Here is a 12338-nt window from a genome sequence, read left to right on the forward strand (position 1 = left end):
CCCCCCCCCCCCCCCCCCCCCCCGGTGAAACGCACGCCGCGCTCCGAGCTGCATCCAATCAGAGCTGCAGCAGTGAGCGTGTCATCCTGTTCTTCCCCAGTGATTTGCTTATTGAATAAAGGTACATTTTTTTGTTCACATTTACCTGTTTATTAAAATTGCTGTCAATGTTCATTAAAATACGCCCTCCCCTGAAAATAAGCCCTCTGGTGTTTTTCTGTCCAAAAAAAAAAATGACAGTGTCTTATTAACGGGGAAACATGGTATCTTTGTGAAGTTGGACAAGTCACTTAACTTCTCTTGCCTCAGCTTCTTGCCCATAAGATGAATAGGACATCAAAATTTCCTTCTCCTCAGAATCTTATACTGTGAAAATCAAAATGCAAATATTTGAAGACATCAATACATGTCTATTACCCCACCACAACCAGGGATACAAAATCCTACTTAACATATTGACGAGCAATGGTGATATACTTTAATGGTTTTCTACCCCAGATTTTGGGTTTGAAGGTAACAGTTTGTATCTCACCAAGGTGCTGAGTGAAGGTGGATTCCATGTTCTGGCTGTCGATTTTAGAGGTAATATGTTAAGAGCTGTGTACATAGATTTTTTTTATTGCTGTACTTTTTTATTGCATTTGTGAAGTGGTGGCCTTGCACATGCTTTTTGATTGCAGGATTTGGGGATTCTACAGGTAAGCCCACAGAAGAGGGCCTGACCAAGGATGCCATATGTCTCTATGATTGGACCAAAGCACGAAGTGGAACTACACCTGTCTGTCTCTGGGGTCATTCTCTAGGAACAGGGTAAGTGAAATAAGCAAATGCTTCATCTTCATTCCACCAGAATTATTGTGTTATACAGTGGAAACAGGCAATGTGGCACTTATGTGTAGTGGAAAGAGCATTAGATGAGAATCAGACCAGGGTCCTATTTTCCTCTGTCCCTTTAGATTGGTGTTTGACCTTCAGAAATTCCCCTAACATTCTGGACCTTCCATTTCCTTGCCTGTAAAATGAGTTGTTAGACTTGTCCTTGACACTGAAAGTATTTAAGAAGAGGTTATATGACCACTTGTCAGGCACATTGCAGAAAACAAACAATAGGCTCGTCCCTATTCAGTTGAGGGTTGGACTAATCCACTGAAAGTCCCTTCCAACTCTAAGATTCTGTAATAGGTTCTATAAGTAGACAATTTATAAATATTTTTTCATCCCTGTGATCTAGTACTATAAAGGCTTCTTCTGAATTCTTTTTGGGAAATTGCTATCCTCTCAATTTCAAGCAAACAAGGGCTATCATGTTGAAGTTGTGCTAGAATCTAGAATCAGCCAGAGAAAACTCTTCCATCAGGTTTAACTCTTATAATCTCTCCTCTCTTGTAAAGTACTTGATTAAAGTTCAATTATTATACATTGTATAATCAATGATTAAAATCAATTTGATTAAAATCAATTTAACATACATCAATTTCCTCTTAGCATATATTGAACAGAGACATTTTTAACAGTTGGTCATTTCTTTAAAATCACAATCTTAGTTTTGCTGAATACTTTTTAAGCATTTAATTTTACCATACCTAAAAAAACTAAGATGCTAGTTATTTTAGAAAAAGCAATGGATTTGTGTCTAAATTTCAGCTCTACTACTGTATGAACATGGTCAAATTATTTTCTCCTCTAAAATGAGGATAATACCTATAATATCTCCTTTATAAGGTCATTCTGAAAATGAAATAATGTAGGAAAAACAAATTTACATGGAACACTATATGTAATTATAATGTAATGTGTGGTAGTATTTATTATTGTCAATATATTTAATATTATAGAACAGAAGCAAAAGCATTTATATGAGGGGGCAAATGGATAAGTCCAAATGCAGTAAGAAGACAACCAAGCAACAAGCATTTATTGAAGATCTATCTACTAGGTGCTAGGCACCAAGTTAACTGCTAGGAATTCAAAGACAAAAATGAAAATCCCCTGTCTTCTAGGAGCTTTCTTTGATGGAGGATCCACCATATGTGAATATAGGTGCATACAAGACACATATGAATGAAAAAGTAACCTTTGGGGAGAAGTAATAGCAGCTATAAGGGACCAGGAAAGGGCTCCTGCAGTAAGTGACACTTGAACTGAGTCTTGAAAAAATACTATATTCCAGGAGGTAGAGATAAAGATCATTCCAGACACAGACAATAGCTAGCATCAATAGATATGGAGTGATTATGATTAGAGAAAGAAAAAAAGTGATTGTGGGACAACCTGCTAAAGAATATATGTTATAATAGTTCAGTTATGTGTGACTCTTCATGACTCCATTTGGGATTTTCTTGGAAGAAATACCAGAGTATTTTGCCATTTCCTTCGCCACCTAATTTTACAGATGAGGAAACCAGATTTAACTGATTGCCTAGGGTCCCATAGCTAGTAAGTATCTGAGTCCAGATTTAGATTCAGGGAGAAGAGTCTTTCTGACTCCAGGCCTGATACTCCATCCATTATACCACCTACCTGCCCTGAAGAATATGTGAAGAGATGGGAAAGAAGTGGACATAATAGAGGGGTTGGTGTTGGTGATGAGAAGAACCGCCTCTTCATCAGAGGAATTAGTGGGAGATAAATTCAAGGGGTTAAGAATGGTAGGAAGAGGGTGCCTAATGCAAATAATGACATCCTCACCTTAGAGGGAAGAGGTGCTTTCAGAAATATGATAATCAATTTAGGAATAAAAGGATTGCCTTCCTGAAGTGAGGGCTTAGTTGAGATTAGATATCACAAATTTGTAGTTGACTCATTTAGTTTGCTAGCATAACTTCATTTTGCTTTATCAGGATGCAAGCAGAAACAGAGGATGCAGATGGTAGGAGTAATCCAGGGTGAAGGGTTGGCAAGGCGTAAGGGGTGTTATGACAAGGGAAAAAGGAATTTGAGAATTTACAATGTCATAGATTTAAAATGTCTCACTAAGGGGTAAAAATTGCAAGGATGGAGATTTGGCAAGGTGAAAGGATGCAAGGACAAATGAACAAGGGGTTTGAGAGTAGAAGAAATGGTTCCCTAAAGGGTCAAAATTGGCAAGGGGGGGAGAACATATTTAGAGTAGGGGTAAAGGGTTGGGAAGGAACTGAGAGGTAAAGTGAATAAGAATGAAGAATAGGTTTAGAAAGAAGGCACAGGGAGATGGAATGATGGAAGACTGTAAACAGACAAAGGAACCTATAATTTCTTGAAGTGGACTTGTGGGTGATGGATCAAGATTGAGAGCAAGATCAAGAGTGTGGTCATTTTTGTAGCTGAGGTAGAGTAGAGAAGTTGAGTGGATTGAGGGACAAGGAAGTCAGTGTGTTTGAGGGAAAACAATGTATATGTTGAACCACTCCGGTATGATGGAAGGAGGTGGAGTGAAGATGAAAATTCTGGGTCAGTCAATGAATTCTTTGAGAAAGGAGAGAGGGTGTCTTGGAGGTTGGTAGACAATAGGCACCAAGACAAATGCCGATGGAAATGCTCTGCATTTATGAGCTCCACTGGATCCACAGAATAATGGTTTGATAATTTGTTATGCAAATTGGTATTGATTTCCTAAAACTGAGTTTATGTTTATATTTTGTTTAATTCTGTTTGAATGTTCTATTGTTTATGCATTTTTTTCCCCAATAGGGTTGCAACAAATGCTGCAAAAACACTGGAAGAAAGAGGTAACTGAAAAGTGGGTTAAAACTGTTGTTTTAGGTGAAGGAAAAATTTAAAAACAGAGGATTATTGATTACAACTTATAATTACAAACTCAAATTACAAAATACTTGTTATGAATACAAGCAACAGATATCTGAATCACCCAAACCAGAGATAGAACACTTTTTAGTTTTAATTTTATTTTATAATTGATATAAAGCAATAGCTGCTGCCCTAATATATGAAATTCAGGAAGGATTCTTAGGGAAATAATTCACTTATTTTAGAAAAGTCACTCTTTGGAAAGCACTGGTTTCTTTAAAGAAATAATGAAAAGACAGGCAAGATGACTTCTTTTGTCTTTCCTAACAAAAGACTCTCACCTTCGTCTGATTAGGCAGAAACGTTCTCTTTTCTATAGAAGTTATTAATCAAGCAATTCAGATGAAATTGAGGCATTTTATTAGTTACTTAGATACCTAACCTAACTAAAACCACAATTAATCCTTTTCTTTTTGTATATGTATTTCATTTTTAGAATAATCAAATTATAAGAAAATGATCTTTTATCAGAGTTTAAATATTTTTGGTCAATATACATTCAGTCTAATATCCTATGCCTTCTATAAGTATTCATATATTATATGCTTTCCACAATAAAAATATTACAGATCATAGAATTGTGCATGCAAAGTTTACAATGAATATTTTTGATTGATAAATTGTACATAATGATGTGGATTACAAGATTCTCCATCACTGAAGGATTAGACTTAATTATACTTATGGTTCTCTACTGAGGAAAGATGGGATACAGATTAATACATGAGAAAAATTTTTTAACAATGTGTGTTGAAGTAAAAACAGCTCTCTAGCTAATACTATATTAATTAAAAATGCAATCAATAACTCTATTATTGACTTCAATTAATCCCATTTCCTGAGCATGTTTATTGAGGAAACTTTAGCTATAATTGTAGCTATATGGATGTAGCCCTCCTTGAAGAATATCTAAAGTAATTTCTCATAGAAATTCTTTGGCTAGCCTGATCATCATATTAACATGATATTGCATTAGCTTCTTGGTGAGATGTATTTGCAAATTTTATTGATTTTTGAAGAAGCAGATTAACAAAGAGGAAAAGTTTGGAACTGCAGAAAGTATGGTTCATTGTAAATAACATTGTACTGAGATTTAATCACTTTATTTCCTGGGACAATCTAGTGAAACCTATGGAACTCTTCTCAGAATAATATTTTAAATGTAAAATAAAATACACTGGATTACAAAGGAAACTAATTATGTGGAAAATACAGTTATCAAATTATTTAAGAAAAAATAAGTTCATATATCCTAGGTTAAGAACCCATACATAAAAAATAAAAACCCATATATTAAAAACAAAATGAATTTTTTTTTTCCTTTTTGGAGGGCAGTTGGGGTTAAGTGACTTGCCCAAAGTCACAGGCTAATAAGTATGCCAAGTGTCTGATTTGAACTCAGGTCCTGCTGACTCCAGGGCCAGTGCTCTATTCACTGTACCACCTAGTCACCCCCCAATAAAATGAATTTTTAAAAAGAACCCCTGGACTAGATGATCTCTAAGCTGCTTTCCAGTTCTATTTTCTAAATTCTTGGCTTTAGGCTAATGGTTCATTCTTTACTTGTACTTATACCTTGTACTGCTTTGCTATAATAAGGTCCTTTAGAGCATAGTAGTCTGGAGCTTCTAGGGAAGAGAAGATTTTAGTTAGGAAATAGCAGGATGAATTTTGATTGGAACAAGCATGTTAGATGTCTTACTTTTTTTTTTATCATAAAAGGATCCCCAGTGGATGCAATTGTTCTAGAAGCTCCATTTACCAATATTCGTGATGCATCTGCTAATTATCCCATATTAAAGGTAAGGAATAAAATTCATCTTCATATCTGTATTAAGGTATTTGAAAAAAAAAACAGTTTTTCAACAGTCTAATCACTTGTCTTTTTTGACTCTAGACATCTTATTAATTGGGATTTTTTCTGAAATTTAGTAGTAAAACTGAAGTGGTTTTCTTATGTCTTGAATTGTGGCTTTGGAAATCTCTTTCTAAAGCATTGGGAGTATTAGTTTCAGAGTTTCTATCCAGTCTGTGAGATCTGAGTGTTGCTTATGTCTACTTAATTTTGCCTCACAGTAAAAAGAAAACCCTTTGTTGTGTTAAGTAACAGAATCAACCATAAACAAAAATGGGAGAAAATAAAGATTTCTGTGAGATGGATATTCAACAAGCTTGAATTCTTTGTCTTTCAATTTTCATCTCTTTTATTTTTAAGTAAAATTGATATAGATCTTAGGTATTTAAGTTTGTAGATCACAATTTTCTCCCTCTCCTTAATAAGAAAACAAACCTCATATCTATCTAGATGAGTAAACCTCTATATAGATGAGGCCAGTTCCACTTCTACTTTGCATTTATTAAAGATATTCCCTAAATTCTAAATCTATTTTGGAAATATTGAAGGAGGTTATACACACTTTGGAATAAGGAAAGGGAGAAAGTGAAAACAGAGAGACACTGGAACTTCAGAGGACAGATGATGAGGCATATCTCTTGCCTTTTAAAAGGGAGGCTATGGGCATTCATTTTTACATATGGACAATGCTTGTTTGCTTGTGTTTGTTTAATGGAAAGATTTGATTTGGGGGACCTCTGGCAGCCAATGAAAGGTAGCTGTGATGTGAAAAAAGAACATCAATTAAATGTTTTTGTAAAATGAAGCCAGTTTACCTGGCATTTGATTAACTGACAGATATTTTGTCACATCCTATGCTATGATGATGATTAATGTTTGTGATGACTTAAAGTCTCTATAAGATCCTAAATCACTTTTGAGTTTAAAGATTAAATTATACTACTTGGTTTATATATTTTCAAAATATTATGATTCTTTGAGAATTGATTACCCATCTATGATTCCTATTAGCTATGACAATGCTTGGATTACCAGAATGCCCTGTTCTTTAACTTCTGGTTAAGAATATTTGCAGGAGAAGCATAGTGTACTCCTTCATTAGTACTGCTATTTAAGAGTAGGTTCTTCAGATCACCATAGTTCGCAAAGGGGTAAAAAATAATGAATTGTCTGTCACAGAAACATTAATTTTTCTTCTCTTAAAATAGATGTACCATAAACTTCCAGGATTTGTACGTTTGTTTCTGGATGCACTGACAGTAGACAAAATTGTCTTTCCTAATGATGAAAAGTAAGAGTGATACATTTTCTTTATTTCTATACCTGCTATAATGTTTGGGGTTTTTTTGGAGGAGGGAAGTCAAGGCAATTGAGTTTAAGTGACTTGCCCAAGGTCACACAGCTAGTAAGTGGCAAGTGTCTGAGGATGCTCAGGGCCTCCTGACTCCCGGGCTGGTGCCACCTAGCCGCCCCTATAGTGTTTTTTTAAAGGAAGTTTTAAATTGATGTCCTTAAAAAATCATTACACTTTTCTTTGTATCTCTTTCTCCCTTTTCCCTCCTAGGGAACCATCCCATACAAATAGTAATTTTTAATTACAAAATTTTTTAAAAAGAAAAAAATAGGAAAAAATCAGAACTAATTATTGAAAAAGTCTGAAAACATGCAGTGGGCGACACCCTTGGACCGCTTAACTTCCTGAATGGGTGGGTTCAGACTGTCCTCTCTCATCTCTTCTTTTGGGTCTTGCTTTAAATTAATAATTTTGCAAGATTTGCTTTTGTTTTGGAGGGGGGATGGCAGAGCAATTGGGATTAAGTGACTTCCCCAAAGTCACACAGCTAGTCAGTGTTAAGTGTCTGAGGTCGGATTTGAACCCAGGTCCTTCTGACTCCAGGGCTGGTGCTCTACTAACTGCATCACCTAGTCACACTGCAATATTTTCTTTTGATTTTTTGTATGATGTTGTTTACATTTACATTGTTCTAGCCACTGGGTATATTATTTTCTTGACTCTGTTTACTTAACTATCAGTTTATGCAGATTTTCCCATGTTTCTCTATATTCATCACATGCAAAATTTATTGCACCACAATAATATCCCATTAAATTTACATATCACAATTTACTAATTACTCCCCAATTGGCGGTCATGTACTTCATTTTAAAATTTTTGCTGTATTGTTACATATGGATACTTATGGAGACTTTCTTGGGGGTGTAAATCTGGGTCAAAGGTTATAGACATTTTAGTTACTTTATATAATTTCAAATTGCTTTACAAAATATTTACCATTCATAACTCCACCAACAATGCACCAGTGTGCCTATTATCCCACAACTCCTCCAACATTGACTATTGCCATTTTTTATTATCTTTGTCATTTTTGCAGGACATGAAGTTGAACCTCAGGGTTGCTTTGATTTGAATTTTTCTTATTAGTGATTCAGAGAATTCTTTCATGTGGTTAATTTTTATAATTGTTATTTTGAAAATTTCGTAGTCTTTGTTCATAGTCTTTGACCACTTATGTATTAGAGACTGACTACTAGTGATATATATACACATACATACATACATATATGCACATATGTTCATTGTTCTATATCTTAGATACCAAAAACTTGTTAGAGAAATGTAATATAAAGATATTTTCCACATTCAGTAAGATAATTGTAAGTTACCAAGCATGTTTATGTCAAATCAGATGAAAAAATTAGAAGATCATGCATTCAGTTATTAGAGCTTCAGTAAGTCCTATTTAAAGTTGATATCTGAAAAATTGGTAACATAAAAATAGAGTGACTCTGATTATTATTTTAAGAACAGCTGCTATGTAGCAAGGAAGACAAATGAACACAAAAATTGCTTCAGTCAACAAATACTTCATCTTGCCAAGGAGTCATATAAACCAAGGAAAGCAACAATTTAGGATACAAACTTATTTGCTATATCATACAGAATAAGAAGATCAAAAATCACATAGTTTCACCTCTGAAATGGAAGGCAAAGTGAATCTTCAAAATGCTTGACATAAATCGTGACCAAATCAGTGAAATCATCTGAAAAGCTTTTGTAAACGAGAGAGGAATAGATATGCTAACATTTCTTTAGCTATCTATTCTTTTCCTCAGTATAACATATGAGGAAGTGGCACTTTAGAAAAAGTTGGGAAGAGTGACTGGATTTGAACAATCCATAAAAATCCATGTCAGATGTGATACAATTTTTAATGTTACTCAAAGAATGATTTTCAACATAAAAAGAGCAAGATTCCAAAAGAATGAGAAACAGCACAGGTAGCATCACTTAAAATAAAAGGCAACTATAGAAATAAGTAGATTTTGACCTGTGTGCCTTCTTGTTATCTGCATAAAATCATTAGGAGCCTGGCCTGTGTATTTATTGTGCATATCTTTAATGAAAATTAGAAAGTCACATTTTAGAGAACATTTTCTACAGCAGACTGTGTCTTTAGTCACACAGTTGAGCAGTAGAAAGAGAATACAAAATCCTCTTGTGTTTATTGTCACTTATCGAAAGAAATATCTTTATTTTATAGAGTGGAAGCAGTCTTAAAGTCTTTCTTCCAATGGTATCTTCCATGATTTTTTTGATTTTTTGATAGATGAATGAAAAGAGAAAATTTTGCTTCAATAACTGTTCATCAAGGAAGGCAAAAACTGGAAGATGTGATTATGAAATGGTGTTCATCATAGTTTTGGAGACTCTTGGGCACAAAGTGCAGTTGGAAGAAAGATTAAAGCATGAGTTTGCAAGAGCAAAAATCTTATATTGCTTTGGCTTAATGTATTCTTTCTCCTTCTCTCCTAGTGTTAAGTTCTTATCCTCACCTCTTCTGATCTTACATGCAAAGGACGACAAGACTGTACCTTTTGAAATAGGCCAAAAGGTAATTATTACTTTAAAGTTATACTTCAGTAAACACTTTGAATAAAATTAATAACACATATCTTGCTATTCTCTAATTTAGTATGCATTCACCTAAAGAATTACTTTGTTTGACAGAATAAATGGGAGTTTATGACATTTTAGGAAGTGACAGTGTATTAATTTTTCTTTCTCCCTGATCATGGATAGAGGTGATGATTGTGGTATTAGAGAAAAACATGGTAGATATAAATATACTGTAGCATATTTATGACTTGTGTACAAAAGGTGACATTGAAAATATCATCAAATAAATGAGAAAAAATAGACAGAAGGAGTATAAAAATTACTGTTAATAGCTATGAGGTCTCAGGTAATAAATTTAAAATCATAGGAGCACAGGCTATGCTTATTTAACTGCTGCTCCCTGAAGGTAAAGATGCAAAAATGAAAAATGAATTTGGGAAATAGTCATTTCATTAGGAGGGTGTTATCTGAGAATGTGATTTGTATTTCTGGACCATGATTTATAACATAGATATGACTGATTCTTTGTCAGAGCTGGAAAAACTCTGGTTGTGTGTGTGTGTGTGTGTGTGTGTGTGTGTATGAATGTTAAGAAAATATTTGCTAGTTGTTTTGCAAATCAAATCAAGAGGGTTTTAAATTATAAATAAATAGGTGTGGGAAAGAGAAAACTAAGTATACCTCCCAAGTAAAATACTACAAAAATTAGCTACAAAGAAAGAAGAAAAGAAGAGAGCTGCCCCACCCCCACCTGGGCCAAATCAGACAATAGTCTAACAAAAAGCATCAGTAGTAAAATCTATAGCCTCAAATATCTGCACATAAATGCCTCAAATTAGGCAACAAAGAAGAGGAGCTATATTTTCTGGATAAGGGAAATGACATTGACACTAACAATTTCATTCAGGAGGTAAACCATGTAAATTTAATGGCTGCAACAAGATCCAAAGAGCTTGGAAAGTGCCTTGGTCAACAAACATCTGACAGCAAAAAGAAAAAAGTGCCTGCCCCAGGCAACATCAGGTTAGATTATGAACTTGCCTATAAAATCTTATGAAAAAGTATGATAGTCACTTATTATAAACATCATCTTATAAAACCAAGGGAGTAGAAGGTAAAAGTAGTTTAAAGAAACCTTGGCAATATATTCAACTAAGCACAATCATCCCAAAGGGACTTAAGGATGGAAAAATAAGACCTACAAATAGAAGAAAAATGAAAAAAATTTACAAAAATCATTTAAATACACATTTTAAAATATAATATTCTGAACCCAGTATAGAGGAGGTAGAAAAGAAATAAAAAGAAACAAAGATGGGAAAAGCATCTAGACTAGACTAACTATACATAGAGGGCATTCATTCTGGAGGCAATATAAGTGTGAGGGCATGGAGAGATTGGATATAAAAGGCATCTGAAGGAGGAGAAGATACCAAAGGCATGGGGGAAAATTGACATTCTTAATGAAAAAAAGGCAACCAAGAGAACATCAATAATTACTAACATATGTGTCTACTCTACCATCTATATAATTTCTTTTTGAGTAACCCATTTACAAATTGAAGACATCCTTGATAAAGGTATGTCTTTATACCTTTAGCTCTTTAACTCCAAGCATACTATGAAAGCAAAGTTCAGTCAGTCTGAGGAGGCATATTTGAGAGATGTTACAAAGGTGAAAACAACATTCCTTAGCAACAGATTCTCCATGGGTGGTGAGAAAGAGTAAGGAGTGAAGGATGGCACATAGTTTGTGAATTAGAAAGATAGTGGTGTCCTTTATCATAATAGGGAAGTTTGGAAAAGGGTGTAGGGTTTAAGTTGACATATAATGAGTTCTACTTTGCACGTGTTGTATTTAAGATGGCTACAGGAATCCATTTCAGGATTCTAACAGGTAGTTGAAGATACAAGACCAAAGGTCAGCAGAGAGGTTAGGGCTACATAAGCAAAAGGGTGAATCATCATCAGGGAGATGATAATTGAATCCATCAGAACTGATGAGATCACCAAGTGAATAAAGTATACAGGGAGAAGAGAAGAGAAGGCCAGGACAGACCCCTTTGAGACAACCGTGGTTAATGGCATGACCTGGATGAAGATTTTGCAAAAGAGACTGAAAAGGATCAGTCAGATACTTTTGATAAGATGAGAACCATGAGAGAGAAGTATCCCAAAAACTTAAGAGGGAAGAGAATATCATGGAGAAGAAGTGGATTGACAGTGATCTACAGGGAAATACTGTAGAAAGGTCAAGAAGGATATAGATTGAGAAAACGGCCATTGAATTTTAAGAGATTATTGGTAATTTTTGGAGAAAACAGTCTCAGTTGAATGATGAGGTTGGAATCCAGACTGTAGAGAGTTATGAAGAGAATGAGAATTGAGGGAGTAGAGATACCTATTATTGATGGTCTTCTAAAGGAGTTTAGCCACAAAATGCATAATAGAAATGAGAAGAATGATTCAATGAAGGCTTTATGAAGATGAGGGAGACATGAGCATATTAGTAGGAAGGAGAGAGAACAAGAATTTAGATGGCACCTACTATAGCCCAGGTATTGTGGCAAATGCTTTTACAAATATTATCTCATTTTTTTTCTCACAACAACCCTGCAAGGTAGGTACTGTTATTAGTTCCATTTTACAATGAAGGAAACTGAGACAGGCAGACATTAAGTGACTTGCCCAGAAACAGTAAGTATCTGAGACTGGGTTTGAATTCTGGTCTTACTGACTCCAGGTCCAACACACTACTCATTGTACCATCTAACTATC

The 12338-nt window shown here is 34.6% G+C and overlaps 1 protein-coding gene across 1 annotated transcript in view; it reads left to right on the plus strand.

Annotated features, from left to right (window-relative positions):
- ABHD12B (abhydrolase domain containing 12B) overlaps positions 1-12338 on the plus strand; it is a 37406-nt gene that overhangs the window by 22014 nt on the left and 3054 nt on the right. Inside the window, exons 6-11 of the mRNA XM_069082344.1 lie at positions 537-582; positions 681-810; positions 3670-3707; positions 5509-5588; positions 6850-6932; positions 9477-9555. Coding sequence (XP_068938445.1) covers positions 537-582; positions 681-810; positions 3670-3707; positions 5509-5588; positions 6850-6932; positions 9477-9555 — 456 coding nt within the window. The remainder of the gene's footprint in view (positions 1-536; positions 583-680; positions 811-3669; positions 3708-5508; positions 5589-6849; positions 6933-9476; positions 9556-12338) is intronic.

Source organism: Petaurus breviceps, unplaced genomic scaffold, assembly GCF_028583685.1.
Source record: "Petaurus breviceps papuanus isolate PSGF00001 unplaced genomic scaffold, PetGlider_PUasm1.0 164, whole genome shotgun sequence".
Lineage (NCBI taxonomy): Eukaryota > Metazoa > Chordata > Mammalia > Diprotodontia > Petauridae > Petaurus > Petaurus breviceps.